Source organism: Bactrocera oleae, chromosome 5 (genome assembly GCF_042242935.1).
Source record: "Bactrocera oleae isolate idBacOlea1 chromosome 5, idBacOlea1, whole genome shotgun sequence".
NCBI lineage: Eukaryota > Metazoa > Arthropoda > Insecta > Diptera > Tephritidae > Bactrocera > Bactrocera oleae.
In genome coordinates this window covers 45,065,811-45,083,811 of record NC_091539.1, presented here as the reverse complement: position 1 = coordinate 45,083,811, position 18,001 = coordinate 45,065,811, and the positions used below count along the sequence as shown (strand labels likewise).

The window sequence follows — 18,001 nt, the reverse complement described above, 5'->3', positions numbered from 1 at the left end:
CTTTAATTTTATATAAATTATTATAATTGGTTTTAAGTCTTATGATGATAAATGATCTTATGACATTTTTATTTTCATTTGTCTTTTGAACCATGTACAACTGATCTAAAATATGCAAAACAAAACTTGACAGCATTGTAGATAGAAGTTATACCATTTTAATGAGGTATCCGCATACTCTCCTGCTTCAATTCAACTCGATAACTTGCAATTAATATTGCTTTCGCATGTAAATTTTTTGACAAGAGAGCAGAAAAATTATCAATCGAAGACAACTATTAATAAGTATACAAGTTGTGTCTCAAAAGTAACAATATTTTTCGTCGGATGTAGTCGAACACGATTTCTCTAAACTGTATTTTAAAATATATGGTATATGAAATTAAATGTAATAATGCATAATTTCGTCAAACCACGTCTTACAACAAGTTAACTATCAATTATTTGGCAGCAACACATTGTTGAAAATCATCGTAATTTGTCTTCACTCAAATATACTAAGCCATGAGTAAGCCAACAAGTGGTCCCACCTACGTATTACAAGCTCATGCATTTGTATGTATATATGTAACAAATCGAGCTGAATTTTTTTTCATGTAAGCAAGTATTTATGGTAGCCACAAAGAGTTGTCACTAGAATGCAAACTAGATACGAGTAGAACTAATATAATATGCAATGAAGACCTGATTTGGAACGAAGTAAAGTCTTCTTCCTTTTTTATGTGACTGCTTTATTGTAGAAAGGGTAAAAGGTTCGTATTTTTATATAAGAGGCCACTACAATTGAGTGTATATGTTTTGTAATTAAACCTAACCCTCATGTGATAAAATTCTCAGCAGGATCGCGAGATGTAGCATTTCAAGAGACGCACGTTCTAGTATTCTGAAAAAATAAAAATTATGTCAAAAGAAAATCGTATGTACATACAAGTATGTTAATAAAACAATATTTTTAGTTTAAAAATTTAAATTAAAATTGTTTGATGGGTACTATCTGGATTCTGCGGAAGGCGAACCAACCATTAGTAAGTTGTTTGCTTTATTCCGAACAGAACATATGAGCACCGAATACGAACGAATGAGCTCAGTGCTAAAAAAAGTGAGCGAGGTAGTTTCTTTCTTTTCTACTGATATCTAGGAATTTATAAAAGCGTATCGTTCGTGAAAATTTAGAAATGTGAAAGCTCCGTGCAAAGAATGTATTCACAATTTTTATTTATTTTAGTGTTTGATTTTAGTTTTCAACATTATAAAATCCGACCTTATTTAATCCTACATTTGAGTGGAATTCCCGCCACCATACAAGGTGTTTATATAAATACTAACATATGTATGTATGTATATGCTAAACATATTAGCTGGCTACCTAGTGCCTACTTAAGGCGCTACTCTAGTCCCAGGTTCTTGTTGTGGCAGTGTCTCCTTTTTTAACTCCATACATATAATATATGGTGAAGCCAATTAAAATAAAAGTAGCCAACAGAGGATCTCGTGTCGAAGATACACTCGCTATTACCGAAACTATTATATGAAAAACCTACATATACTTGTATACTTGTTCGACGTCTCAGAATAAAGTAAAATAAAAACGAATTTATATTCTTGGCACGAAATGTAATAAGTATACATAATTGAAAATTCAGTCATAGAGACATGGAGGAGCATATAAAGTGGCCACCAGCAACAATGAGGTACATAGCAGACTGTCTGCAGATTGAAGGCGACAAGAAATGCAAAGGTCAAAAATCTTCGTCGTTAAGTATTATTGATTTTCGAAAAATACCTGCTTGTTTATACTCTTCGCATTTACATATATATGTCTGGTGTACTTATTTACATTAAAAGTTAATTTTCAGCTGATACATGTTAGAGTTGATATACAAGTGTGTATATATTCTCTCTAATAACTGCTAAATTGCATTTAAATATTTTGAACACCCTTTCACATTCTGTTTACTCCTCACCGTGTGGCTTCACATTTGCTACGTGTTGCATTATGATTCTTAAGGTTTGAGGTAAATGATGGCGTGAGCGCCTTTCATAAGTCATGGATAGCGGAGCCTTAACTACGGTTTATGAATTTATATGTGGGTATTTGTGCTTAATTATTGCATGCTAAAGATTATGTTTGTCAAGTATAAAACAAGTGTGTAGTTTGTATGGAAGATATTTCTTTAACGATAGTGTAGATTTGTAAAAGAGTTTTTGAATTTGTTTCTGAATGAAATACACAGTCAAGGACAAATTTTTAATGTGACAGTGTTGAAATGAATTTAGTCTTTTAGTTATATGCACTCTGCACGAAAATAATCATATACAGTTTCATCTTTCAAAATGAATTTCATAAAAGCCATATGTATGTATTGAAGGTCGAGTAAAAAGAAATCCATTATTTTTTGCATAAAATGTATGGTATTATTTAGCATAGTTGGAATGATTTGGGTGAAATATGTATATCTTTACAGTTTGACCGTAGGGGAGCAAATTCAAAAATATTTTTTTAACCCTGAACAAGCTATATTCAGTTTACCACGAATTTTGTAAGACTTTGAAAAAAACGTCGTAGACCCTATAACTATATATATATATAAACATATAAATGATTAGCATATTGAGCTGAGTCAATTTAGCCATGAACTAATCCCTCAGTTTTTGAGATTTCGATCTGAAAATTTTCGCAGCTCCCATTCCTTCCTAGGAACTGCTTATTTGTCGGAATTGCAGATATCAAACTACTATAGCATATAGCTGCCATATAATCTGACCGATCAAAATTAAGTTCTTATATGGAAAACTCTTTACTTAAGAAATTATTTTCACGAATTTTCTTACATTATATAGCTTAACCCGATAGCACTCATACCACCCGAGTTTCAAATTTATATTATGTAGGCCATTTATTGTAAAATAATCGATTTATATTTGCTATACCTTATATTATCTACGGAAATTTTGTGGCTCTATTGTATTTCCATGCCGCAAGTATTTGAAATTTTTGGCAGGAGTACCACACTCAAAAAGTTTAATGTGTCAAATAATCAAAAACTTCCTTGCAACTTTATTATAACTGTCAGCAAAAGTGAAATGTAGGGAACGTTAAACTGCCAGTTATCAACCATCAGCAGCACGAATACGTTCCGGTATTTCGACGCACTTCTGGTGATCAGTTTAAACAGTGTAGAAAGAATTTGGAAGCGGATAATTAACTTACAGCCGTTTTGGTCTAAAAGCTAAACGGTAATTTTGGTATAATTGTTCATAGAATCAAATATTTTATATTTACATTTGCAGTTCTTATAAACTAAGTACCAACACAGCATTAAACTTAAACATATTTCTTTCAAATTATACAAAAAATGTCTCTCTCTTTGAATAAAACGGGACAAAGAACAAAGTGCTAAGTTATTGGCTGGTGGCTGAAAAGTGTTGAGGAACCACAAAACTAACCATAGCAATCATCAACCCCCAAGCAACCAGAAAACTAATAGGTGGTGGTTACATTGCAATTATTATTTTACGATCGATTGATTGTTTCCGTTGTTTAACAATTTGTTGTTGGTTTACTTATTTATTTACTAACGTGAAGGTTCGGTAAGAGTGTTAGCCAATCAAGGAAAAAATTACTGTATATTGTGTACTTAATTAGGTAGATATGCATATGCATATTGAATTAACAGTCGGTGTGGAAAATTCCATATACATGCGGTAAGTTATTTTCGGGATACTGTAATCGACCCCTAAAAACCATTTACTAGCTATTGTTACTAAGGCGAATGCAGCACTGTTTTTGTTCATAGGATTGCATTTCGTTTTTGATTAAGCTTGTTTCTTAGAGGTATACAAATTATTCTAAACTTTTTAGTCACCCACAGCCATATGGTCATATCAAGAAATATGTTTATGAATTGGACACATAGATCCTACGGTTTTACTCCATTAAACAACTTTTTCTGGCAATGTGTTAAATTAATGGTATATACTAGTAAATCAGCTCTTACATATCAGCAATTTTTCTAAGTATTGGCTTAAAATATATGTACATCAGGAGGGTGGATAAAACAACGAATATTTTTTTCGCTTGGTACTCTAAAAATGGGCTATTTTTCCGTTTATTTTTACGATGGATATCTTGTAAATGCTTAACTTAATCGAAAAATTATAAAAGACCATTTCGTAAAGCAGTAAATTTCCTATGAAACTGCGAGTTTTGTAATTTAAAATAATTTTGTTCATTGAGTTATAAATTCGTAAGAAAAAAATTTGCGTTGAAATCATCAAACTTCAACAGTTAATATCTTTCAAACGGTTAGGACTACGAAAAACTCGTTAGAAACCATTTTTTTGAGCATTCAATTTCATACAAAACCTATGAATAGAGATATAAAATATAAAACTTTAAGGCGGGGGGCCTTCCCGTTGCAAGTTATGGCTCATACTTCATAAGCTTTTCTTAGAGGTGCCTAAGAACCTATTACCAAGCAAAAAAAATATTCGAATTTTATTGACCCTGATATATATACATATGTATATTTAAATATATTATAGTCCACTATTTTTTATATTAATGAGTATGTGACAATAGATAATTCTATACGAAGTAGTATTTCACTAATGGGTATGTCAAAAACCACAAAATAATGTTAAACGCTTCCCTGTAAGCGAAAGCATAAGAGTTTTAAGTAGAATTGTATGGTTTCAATTGTGACACAGTTTTGGGGTAGCCAGACGAACAGGGTGTGACTGTAATCCTCTTAAGTAGCGATTTAATGCTTACATATTCCTTGCCGCAGCTTAATTTCCCCCAATTTTATTACATTTAAGAAAAATATGCCGTCTGTTGCAATATGATAAAGCGTGCTCGCACGATATTTAATGCCGAAAACGCTGCATTTCCAATGTAGTTGCATACCTGAAGTAGATTCAGTCAAACATACCTGTAGGAAAAGACATTGTTAGATAAATTTGTTTTCCAAAACGTTCGACATTTTCAACAAACCCTTATGATATACATTTGGTTTAACCTTTTTTTTCACTGCTCCCCCTACTCTCTCCATTTTAAGCTAATGGTTATGATTTATGCTAGTTTCCTATAATGTATATAACATATATTGGCTATTTATTATCTATGTTTTCCATTTAAAGATCTCAAATTCACCAAAACACGACAGTATAGAATTTAAAGCAGCATTAAACAATATATTTCTAAAAGGGTTCCCATGTGTGCCACGTGCGTGAATTAATTGCTAAATAAACTCACTTGTCAAATCTTGAATTTAAATTGCAGTTAAGATGCTGTGGATATTTTCCATCCCATATTTTATACAAATCCCATAAAATTAAGCGTGCTCACGTTTTATATTCATAATCGCATAATCTTATCCTATTATGGATCAACGCATGCAACACCACTACAAAAGCTACACATTGTGATCTTGCCACTGGTGACAAGCATTCTAACAATCTACTAAGACCTTTCTTTAATTGGGAATTATTTTTAAATTTTAAAGTGCTTCATGAGCGTAGTATAGTATAATATACTGTGGTGTTTACCATCTTTAACTTCACATTAGTGCTAATACAGTCTGAATTTTATTAAAAGTTGAATATCAATATACAAGTATATTCAATGAGCACACCTTCTGTAAAAGCGCTAAATATCTGGGCTTAGTTCATTCTAGAACCGCTATATTCCCAAGGACTGTCACACTTAAACTGGATAAAGAAAATACTTCTTCTCTTTTACTTGCTGGCTATTTGACAGAATCGGATTATCGGTAATAACACTCGACGACGATGCATTCATTAAAATTAGGGTTAATTTATAAGAAAAACTAAAATACTAATAACTAATATAGTAAAGTGGTGAATAGGCCTTTCACATACCTTTCTTTAATGTAAAACAGAACATAGATTGCTATTGGCAAAAGGTGAGATCTGCAGATTGCTTGTGCGGTGGATAGCGTTAGAAAAGAATACACTTGCTAAGAAGCTCGCATTCAGCGACCTGCGCTCATCAATATGTGTGGTGCACTAAGGAGCACACGAACCATGGTACTTTAACCCTAACACAACAATAACGCAGGTAACTCCAAAGCTGATGATATGTCATAAAAGGCCACGTTAGCGCCACCAGTCTGCCCAGAGCTGAGCTGCCATTAGTTCTTCTTACGTCGCCGCAAAATCCTTCAAATCCGATAGTGGATCGCAAGAGGTTTCTTCGCCCTCAGCAAGGCTAGCATTTCCCTACTTGTAGATGTTCTAAGTGGTCATTGCTTTATCGTTGTTCTCGTGGTAAGGTTGCGAATCTTACTGGATTTCAGTTATAGAAGCTATTTGGAAGAATACGAGCCGGAAAAATCTTAGCTTTCTTTACTGGCTACACAAAGAACTGCCTATAAGAGTCATAATGCATCTTGATCAGCCTTTACTAACTTATTGGGTCTCAAGTATTTTCGTTCTCTCATAATTGAAAAATTATTATGGTAACTACCTAGCCTACCTAGCTTTAAGCTATGAACAAGTACAAAATTTATCGAACCAAGTAGTTGAAGCTCAGATTGAGGACAATTTTTTATTTTATCAAATTTATAAAAATCAAATATATAAAACCATGTATCGATGTATATATTTTAAAAGTATGGTACACATATCTTATCTGTGCCACTTTCATTCCGATAAGGCACTCACCGCTTAAGCGATTGGTGTTTATTTGAGAGAGGCATGTACAAATACTCTTTTATCTACATCTCAATGATATTTTACTCATTAAAGCAAAGTAAAGAGATTGCAACAAATGGAGTAGTATCAACCCGTTTCTATATAATATATGTTCTCAATTCCCATCTCAGGGGAACCAGCATAATGTAAGATAATACAAGCATTAAATTGGAAACGTGTGCTTTTGCCTTAAGAAGGCTTTTTGCGGTACCAGCCTTACATTTTTCCCTCCACTTCGTATGATACGCTTGAGTGTTCTGTAAGAATGGTGTCACTGTGCGTGTTGCGATTGCACGTTGTTTACTTCAGCTGTTTTTAAAACTACCAAGCACCTAAGTCTTTCATAATCTATAAAAATTACAAGGTTTCCCAATCGGGATTGCCGAATATATGTGGTCTTTAGTTGCTATTATTACTATTTGATGTTATAAAAAGTTTAATCACTCTGGTTCATATCGGTGTTACTTCTACTTATCGATATACCCTTTGCACATATATGTGCATATTATCTTTGGTAACTTGTGCGGCGTTTAAACACTGCCAACTTTTTGCTTTGCGGTTAATAAACGAGAAACAACTTTTTGTAACGTGCGGCAGCACGCATGCGTCACTTTCAACTTCGATCGTCTCACACTAACAGCCCTTGTGGTTTTGGATTAAGTTGCATTTGATGTTTTTATACTCTTGCAACATGTTGCTACAGAGTATAATAGTTTTGTTCACCTAACGGTTGTTTGTTTCACATAAAACTAATCGATATAAATGAAGGATTATATACGAGACGAGACGAGTTGAAATCCAGTTAACTGTCTGTCCGTCCGTCTGACCGTGCAAGCGATAACTTGAGTAAAAATTGAAATATCTTGATGAAACTTGGTACACATATTCTTTGGCACTCAAGCGCAAGTGGGCGGAATTGAATCATTGCTACGCCCACAAAACGCCATTAAAGAAAAAGTACCATAACTAAGCCCCAAATTAAGATGGAAAACTGTAATTTCGCACAGGAGATCGAATTCGTCGAAATCGCACTATAACTTGTGCCAAAACGTGAAGGTATTCCTCCGTCTTTGTTTCTTGCAAGTTGTAAGAGTATAAAATGTTCTGTTACGCCCGAACTTAGCTCTTCCTTACTTGTTTTAACATTATTTTTCATGCATTTATGTATATTTAATTATTCTTTTTTTTGTGTGCTATCTTCTCCTTTTCATTTAAGTACATGTCGTATCGATAGCTTAACAAATTTTATAAGAACAACAAATTTTATAAGAAGCTTTTGATAGAATTATTTTATATATAATATAATATTATTTGGATAAAAAACCGTTTAAGTCCTTTCTAACTTTTCACTGAAATCACTTGGAAAATATCGACGATCCATGAACATACTGAACGTACAGTAATTCTTTGGTAATAGATCCGAAAAAATACAATATTTAAGTAGGTTAGATTTACAAATATGTTTTGACGATTACCATACCATAAATACCCATATCACCCCTGTAACCTATATGAAAAATTTGCGCAGTACCACTTCATGGAAGCCGTGTATAAATAGATTTTATTTCAACCATATATTCTAAAAATGATACGCCTTCTAGTTTATTGAAAAATAGGTTTATCTGCTTGAAAATGTTTCAATGTCTATCAAAAATTATATATGTAACTTACTTCAATATGTTGAAGATTGAGAACTCCGCCATTACATATGTATTTATTTTCGGACTAAATTTATAAATAAATTTTTTATAACTAAACAAAATATGAAAATGTTATAATAATGGAGGCACCACTAAATATAATATACCATTTATAATCGCAAACCAAAAAATAATATTTGATATCATAAAATTTCCCCGTCCCTATGACTTTCGGTCTTCTTAGTTTCGTTACAGCTGATTTCCAACAATGTCTTCAAACATAGTGTAGTACCTTTTTCGGTACCAAACGAATTTCAAATAAAAATTATATAAATTATTTTTACTTTCTTTATGTTTACAGATGGCCCACAACTGCAGGCGCCACGCTTTACCACACAACCTTCGTCATCAGGATCGATAGTGAGTGAAGGTCGCACAAAAATTCTACAGTGTCATGCCTTAGGTAAGTACAGCCTACTTCCAACACCAAAGGCTACATTAAGCCATGTAAAAGTTTTGGGAATGCTCTAAATATTATATTGTTTAATATGTCTCACTTTTCACCAATACAGAAAAAATATTGTTTTTTTTTTAATGTTGGTATTTTGGAAGAATATTCGTTCTATTTCTCATGGAGAACCTTTAGCTTACATTAAGACATTAACGGCTAGTCGAATGCGCAGCCATTAAAGTGACCGAAATCTTCTCGACTGAACCAACAGTCGTTTACTGAAAATTTGGCTCCGAAATGATCCGTTAAAAACGCTAGCAGTCTACTTATTATTATACAATGTAAAGTGATAGGCACTGTAGCTTATTCATCTTATTGCTTTACTGTTGCATTGCAGCTGAGTGCTTAAGAATGAACCCTCCAACCATATTCGCAAGCGGCATTATTTTTTTTCTTTGGATAATGTAAAAAAATAATAACCTTTTATGAGGCTTCCTGTAGCTGTTCAATACATATTACCTCTTACTTCTCCCTTTACTGCTTCCCTTCTTCTCAAAATGCTTAGTTCGTAGTGGCCACCCACATTTCTTTGTGAAAGCTTCTTAGTCATTTACCGTCTTATTCTTTATGGTTATAAGTTGCACCCTTTTTGACATTCGATATCTGTTTTTGATTACTTTCGTTGCCTATATGTACATATGTACAGATTGAGAAATCAATAGGATGTGTTGTAATATGTATATTATATGTAATATGTAGACTTTATTTAGTGATCAAAAATTTAATATAATGTACTACAATGGGAAAAAAATATCCCAACTAGAAAATTTTTAAAAATTTTAGTTATGAAAATATAGATGGAAAAAATTAAAAATTGTTTTTCAAAAGTAAAATCAAGCACTTTATAATGATTATGCTGCAAACTACTTAAAGTCAGATAACAATCAAAAAAATTTTACAGTAACGGTGGTACAGAATGACTTCATAGAATAATCTTAACACATTTATGTTATAATGCTAAATTGGACGAAATCGATCAATAACCACTCCTACTGTCCATATAGTACAATTTTTAATTTCATTCTTTTACTACGATTCTTGATTGTCTGGTTCACATTTACCTTATATATCCTAGTAAGAGAGTTAATTAGGTTGATATTAAGATACTATTCACGAATTCGTCGAGTTATGAATTTGGAATAGACTTGCATCTTTTTATATACATAATATAAAGGACTCAACTCAACACCTGAATATATTTCCTGGACTTTGATCTTTGCAAATTGCGAAAGTATAAAATTTTCGGTTACACACAAGCTTAGCCTTTCCTTCTTGCTTATTTACAAGTATAATATGATACTTTTTCATGATTTCATTTTTGAGCAAACATATGTCATGTGTAGACATTTCGGTATATTTTAAACCTTTTCCCTTTGCGTCATAATTCTAATAGGATTATGAAATTGCTACTTAACTAATACTTTTGCAATGCCTTTACAATAACAACCCACGTATGTACAAAAAAAAATAGTATGCATATTTTTACATAAGTATAAAGTAATGTGCATTCAGAGCTGATTTGATTTTGGTAGATTTGGAAAATTTGAACCACCTTTACTGGAGCCGTGGGTGGAATGTAGTAGAAATTAATTTGTATGAAATCTATTGCGGGAAATTTACTTTAATTTTACAAGTTATTCCAACAGCAATAATTGGCATTTTGCATTATGAATAGCTCCTCATGTCGAGCTGTTCTGTGTATTAAAATTTAATGAATGAAACAAAAACAACGTTACATCAGAAAAGTGTTTTGGATTGGATTTTGATTTGTTATTTGAATTGGAAATAAACGAAACAAATGTAACCTCTTATGAAAAAAAGCAAACATATTTGGAAATACCATTTGGTATATAACTTGCTCTCACTTTTTATTTACTGATAATATACAAATTATATTGTAAAATAAAAACTGCAAAATTATAATCGTAAAAGTACGAAATCTATCTTCACTTTTCATATCAATAACAAATGCCAACAATTCATGATCTTTCCCAATATAAATATTAAACAAGAAAAAACGTTGCACCGAAGGTACCCTCCACAAATACAAATGATTCCTTACAAGAACTTAATTTTGATCGGTCAGTTTGTATGACAGCTATATGCTATAATGGTTCCGCCAAAGGAGGAGCTTCTTGGGAAGAAAAGGACGTGTGCACAGTTTCAGATCGATATCTTCAAAACTAAGGGACTAGTTTGCATATATACACACAGACAGACGAACGGACAGACATATAGACGGGCATGGCTAAATCTACTCAACTCGTCTCGCTGATCATTTATATACTTGTATATATGTACTTTGTAGAGTCGCTGACGTTTCCTTTTGGGTGTTACAAATATCGTGGCAACTTAATATACCGTATTCAGAGTATAAAAAACGAGACTCGTGATATCCAAACCTAAGCATTCACTATAATTAGTTTTCACAACAACATTAGCAACATCATGCTGCTACATGAAATATGATTTGAATAGGGGGATGTTATGAATGAAAGTATGTTTTTAAATTATTTGTTCGGTATGTACCACATAACAACACAGTACTAGCCGACACTGAAATAAAAAGAGACGGTTTGTATTTTCATGTCCCAAATTTTTCGCAAATTTTTTTTTATTTATGAACAATAACACGCAGTAATAAACAGGAAGTGGTGCTTCCTCAATATAATACTACTTCACTATTATGCCTACTGTAAGGTATTGCTGCTCCTACTACTTGCTTCTTACGATACGTCAATGCATAAAGACAAAACAAGGAAGAAAGAAAATGGGCTTTCATTTTTATCAAAAGGAGTAATTTTAAAATGTTTAAAGTATTTAATTTGTTTAAAGTAAATTTTTAAATGTTTAAAGTAATTTAAATATATTCCAAATATTATATATAAATATATTTTCGGCGATGCATTCAAGATAAAATGGGTTTTTCACCACCAAAAAAGCAGCTGTTTTTACAATTTTTCTCCTTAGTGTATTTGAAGAACTCCAAATTATTATTGCAGTTGAGCAATTTAAAAATATTCGTAAAAAGGGCAGAAGTCACATCGGTTTGAATCCGTGGCTATGCAAATTTTATAGATAATATCTCATGCGAACAGTTGGCGAAATTTCAAGACTTTTTCTGTAGTTCTCTAAAGTTTTCAGAAAGTTTTTTTTGGCACCCCACTCCACTTTAGACGTCATAAAAAATGGATAACGTTTCTACATTTTCTTACATAAGTGTTAAATAAAAATCACTTACAGTATTGAAAAACACATTACCAATAACATATGTATATGGTAGAATATTCGCCAATCCAACCCAAATGAAACAACCGCCTAGTGGTTCGAATAGTATGAGTGGTAAGAAGGATAGGCAAAATGTCAAAATGATAAAATGTCTACATGTGTATAACTACATATATTTTTTAAATATTATGTTATTTTTTATTCTCACCACACATCAAAGCATAGTTAAATATTTGTGCTGCTCTCGAACACACTTGTCACAACGCAGACCTTTTTACCGCCAGTTACCACAACTCAACAAAGTCAAGTGCTTTGATCATACCTACATATGTTGACTTTTGGTAAAGAAAGAATATTTGTACAGGAACATACATATGTTCATAAGTATTGTATATATAGTATATATTTATAAATATATACGCATATATAGAATACATATGTCTATTTTTGCCTATAAAGATGCATATATACTTCGGTTCAGAGACCACCGGTTGTACTATTTAAAAGTCCCATGAACTCTTCAATTATGCTACTTGGACATACTATTATACACATATAATTAAAAACGTAAGCTTTTAAAAATGAAGTTATGGACTCGAATTATATATGGTCATAGTGCATATAACATAACGTCTTCTTATAAACAAGTAAAAATATAGATGTCCATGCATTTACAAATTAAATAATCTACGGCGTATATATCAAATATGCAAACAAATTCGTATCAGTCAACTCATTGGACAATTAATTTGACTTGAAGAATAAAATCATCGACGAATTTAAAAATCGAAATTTGTTAAAATTATTTGCGTAAAATCAGACAGATCTCTAGCTTTTTGCATTGGGCACTTTCCCAACTGTAACCTGTTCTAAAAACTATAACAACAAGCCGAACAATTGTCGAACGTCCAGTGCGAAAGTGAAGAAAAGCTAAAAAAACAAAAACAAGTTTCTTAATAAGATATTTATTATAGTCACTTTATCACATTTGTTTAGCAGTCTGTGCTGGACGTACAAGCTACATTCCATAAATTAAAGTTGCCACATACTCTTACAACATGACGCTAACCAAGTATTCTTCACTATCCGAAAAAAGGGTTGTGCTCGTACATTTGTGTTAGGTAGACAAAGAGTGAAGTAAACGCAAACGCTGTTATTTTTATGGCAAATATAGTCTGTTGCTGCATGCTGCACGTATCAAGTATCATTTAAAGCATTTGTCAGTAACTCAACAAAAATTTCCGCAGCAGCATTGACGTCAACTACTTTCGCAATGGAGATGGCACGACGTTGGACAGGCATAACGTTTAACAGCAGATGCTACCAAGTGGTGCGCATAACACGAACATATAAAAGGTAGCAGCGGTAGTCATATACCTACAAGTGACTTATCCTTAATCGTAGCTGCAACAGAAATGCATTGAGGTGAAATTAAGGCGAAGTGCAAACTTTTTCAGCTTATTTGGGATTAATGCGGTCATAGATGGAAGTATATAGGGAATTTAGCAGGAAGACTGCGACGGAAACTTATGCAACAGCTGAGCGCCTAATGCACTGACTTTTAAGAATCCCATTGAAAATTGTATTTGCCTGCAATGAAAAGAAATGGAAAATAGTTGGCAAAAAAGAATGCGAAGTATAACGTTATGCACAAAAGCTAAACGAACGCTTAAGCTAAAAAGTTGTGAAAATCACCAGGATGATAACACACATAAAAGCAGTCAAGTGGTGAGCAGCAACTGGAACGATGCAGCAGCAGCGGATGGTTGCGTACAGTAGCTGATATTTTATTCATGTCTTCATTAGGAAACTACAATGTGCGACGAAGTTTAATATAAACGTATAGAAATTCGTCTACACGCCAAATACCCTCTACCTTTCTCATCTGGTCTTACATACAAGTATGCACAGCTATTCAGGTGAAACATAGTTGCAACTGGCCACAGTTGCCGCCGCCATCTACAATGCAATCTATAGTACTGAATAGTAGTAGAGTCTTTTGTGTTAAAAGCCGGAAGGTATATTGCAAAATATGCAGTAATTTGTATTTAAACTGAATGCAAAAGATATATTCACTCGGGTGATGAAGAAGAAAGTAGAACAGCTGGAAGAAATGTTAACGAACTACGACGTCAATATTTAGTGAGATGCATTAATGTTAGAGAATTTTCAAATACTTTGTTTGCAATATACTTTTAATACTCTACGACAGATCCAGCCGAATCATCCAAAATTTCAGATTGATTTGGTTACATTAATAATTGTAAAATAACCGAATTATTCTGGAACTATTCTGAAAATTTGTTTTGAACTTAATGTATAATAGTAGCATTACGGTTTTCCGGAAGCAGTTATAACAGTTTTGGACGGTTTTAAGGTTGCATAAAACCTCAAACACCTTATTCTTTTGTGCGACAGAGTGATCGTGACGGAAAGGCGCAGCCACGTGCTCGGCGAAATGTAAGTAGAGTACCCTACCCGTTAAAATATTTCTCCTATTTTTGGAAGCTTTCATGGAAGCCTAATATCAAGGAGAGAGCAAAGAAAGCATTGACTGCGTTATGCTGCCGCAGAGGAGCCATTTTCAAAAGGTGGGATCTCTCACTGAAAGTAGTCATCTGCGTGTACGACAATATAGTCAAGCACATTATGTTATATGACATTTTGGTATGGTGGGGGGCCCTAAAGTAGACCACACTTGCAAGGAAGCTCGAGAGCGTTCAACAAGCGGCTCTCATCAGCATGTATGGTGCACTAAAGTCAACTCCAACCAATATGGCACTTAATGCCATAATTCATGGCTGCCAAGGCGAAAATATCTCAAAACTTCTTTTTTCGCGATTGCGAGATCAAGGCCTAAACATTTTTGAGCTCATACTTTCAGACATCCCACCGAACTGGTAGGAATAGAAATTCAACGCCATTGCAAATTTGTATTGGCCTCAAGGCGCTTTGCTGACTTATAAAATCGACCATTGGAGTATGGCTTCCCAAAGGACTGCATATAGGACTCCAAATGGATCAGCTTTGCATCAGCCATCTAACCTAATGCGTGATAAAGTAGTTTAAATGTTCGATCGAATTTTTCAACTTGAAACAGAAATGTATTGTAATAAATTTAAATTTTTTATGTTTGAGTTATTACTCTTTCTATTTGTCCAAACCACTTTTTCTCAGTTCTACTCGTTTAATATTATTGTTGTCAATTGATTAGTTTGCATATATCGTAGCCATGTGTTATAAATATACTTTAATTAAACGATAATGAATTCTAAGAACCCACCGGGCAATATGAGAATATCTATTTCTGGGAATATGTTTTTTGTAAATTTATAATGGTGAAAAGTACAGCTAAACTATTTTTCAGTAAAAATGTAAAACGACACAGTCGCTTTCAAAAATTTCAACTCGGAACATTTTTCACAACTGCCCTTAATGTAGCTATGATCGAGTACATCTTTCTTTTATTACTGAAAGAGTTTCGAAATGTTTTGAATGTCGTTGGATTATTTCTAGTCAATAATAAAATTATCATATGTTAACGTTATTAAGAGATTGCTGTTGAAACAGTTTAACATTAAATACCTGGAATTTAGCAATAAATAGTTTTGTGGGACAATTAAGCATTATTGAAAGCTATAACTGACTGACTTATACTTCCAGTACTGCCATTTGATAATTCCAAATCATCAAATCTAACCAAACCTACTTGAGCCAACATTGGTTAGAATTTTGATAACTAATTTTGCTTAATAAGTTTTTTCAATAAAAGGAAAAAATTGTTTAGGTCATACTTTTCCAATTTGGCCGATTTGCAATACAAATAAAAAAAATGAATTCCTATTTGATAATTTTATTAAAATTTTAATTTACATCAAGTAAGGTCTCCAATATTTTCTCTCAGCATATATCTTATAACTTTTTCCCTCTTAATTCAATAGCCCTATATTATATATTATATAATATTATATATATATACAAAGTCCCAAAGGTAACTTGCTAAATTCGTTCCATTCAAACACCAACAATACAACAAAAATACACATAAACTGACTAGTTCAATGGTATTTTTAGTAAATGAACGGAAGTTAGAACTTTCGCATTATTTAAAAATTACAAGTAATTTCCTTAAAGCATTTGACTAAATAAAGCCATTATTCTCTTTTTTAACATACTGGTATTCAGTGTAACTTACACTCTATTTATTTTAAATTGATATTCACCATCTTTTATTATTATATGCTGATATTTAATTTTCAGGATACCCACAACCCACGTATCGTTGGTTGAAGGACGGCATACCAATCACCGATTTCTCTTCCAGTCAGTATTATCGTTTGCAAAAAACCCGTCGGGAGGATGCTGGCAGCTATCAATGCATAGCAAAAAACGATGCCGGCTCGATATTTAGTGAAAAAATCGACATCGAAGTCGCATGTAAGTAGTTATAAAATGATAAGTTTCACTGCACTTTCAAAGTTTTAATCAAGAAAAAAACTAGGTTCTGAAGCAAAATGTTTTTGTTTTTCCTTATGATAAGAAAAGATTTCTTTGAAAATTGTGTTACAGAATTAAGGTTACAAAAAATCTGTTTCGTTTTTACTTTGCTTAATTCTATAGAACCTCTAGTATATTGTCCTAAATGTTCATGTTGATCCGAGTAATAGTTTTGGAGATACAGACAGCGATGTCAGCAATATAGTCACTTAAAACTTTAAAAGCGTTTTTCTTGAAACTGTGTTTTCATAGTCGGTTATCAAGATTTCTCTCGAATTACTTAACCGAACTTAATACAATTTTACACAGTTCTTCGAGATATACAAGGTTCATTCTAAAGTAAACAGTAAAAAAGTAATAAAGTAAACTCTAGTGGCGCCATCTATATGTCGACTAGTGCGTTAGAATTTGCTATCCTTTATCGACTTCCAGTAAAAATTTCATGATATTTCATCTATTGGAAGTGAAGTTATTGCGTTTTAAGTGTCGGTATGGTTTTGTCATCGTTGCGAAAATGAGCTTCGATCAAAGAGCCAACATTAAACTGTTTTTTTAAATTGGTAAAACTTTTACCAAAACATTTCAATTGATGAAACAAGTTTATGGCGATGATTGCCTATCCCGTTGCAAAGTGCACGAGTGGTTTCAACGTTTTCAAAGTGGTCGTGAGGACATAAAAGACGGTCGAGCCGAAACCCAAAACATCGCGCTGGAGAAGTTAAAAGTGAAGACAATGCTGATTTGTTTTTATGATTCCAAGGGTAGTGTCCACAAAGAATTTGTTCCACCCCGCCAAAACGGTAATGCGGTATTCTACCTTGGAGTTTTGAAGCGTTTGGTGCACCGTATTCGACGTGTTCGGCCCGAATATCGCGAAGATGGAAGTTGGCGTTTGTTGCACGATAATCCGCCGTCTCATCGATCGACGCTTGTGTCCGATTATTTGACCAAAAATCACATTTTAACAATCAACCACTCCCCGTATTCACCTGATATAGCACCGTGCGACTTCTACCTTTTCGGAAAAATGCATTTGCCGATGAAAGGAAAGCGTTATGCAGACGTGGAGGACATTCAAAAGGCTTGCACCGGCATACTGGCGTCCATACCGGGCAACGAGTTAAAACACTCGCTCGACATGCTTTTGGACCGTGGTAAAGGAGACTATTTTGAATAAAATTAATTGATTTTGCCGATAAAACCATTTGTTCTGTCTTTTTTTTTAAAGTTCTGTTTACTTTGGAACGCACCTTGTAAGTTACAAGGTCTTGAACGAAGCATTTTTTTCTTTTTCGATTAAAACTAAAAACTTAAAAATCAAGAAAAATCACCAAAATTTGCATTTTTTTATAAAAACGTCTGCCATAAAAACAACATTCACTTTCTTTCTTTCGTCCAATACCCAGTT

The 18,001-nt window shown here is 33.1% G+C and overlaps 1 protein-coding gene across 13 annotated transcripts in view; it reads left to right on the top strand.

Moving 5' to 3' along the window:
* sdk (sidekick cell adhesion molecule) overlaps positions 1-18,001 on the top strand; it is a 98,017-nt gene that overhangs the window by 40,950 nt on the left and 39,066 nt on the right. For all 13 annotated transcript variants that reach the window (XM_014236086.3, XM_014236084.3, XM_014236083.3 and 10 more), the window contains exons 2-3: positions 8,719-8,820; positions 16,357-16,533. In XM_014236086.3, coding sequence (XP_014091561.2) covers positions 8,719-8,820; positions 16,357-16,533 — 279 coding nt within the window. The remainder of the gene's footprint in view (positions 1-8,718; positions 8,821-16,356; positions 16,534-18,001) is intronic.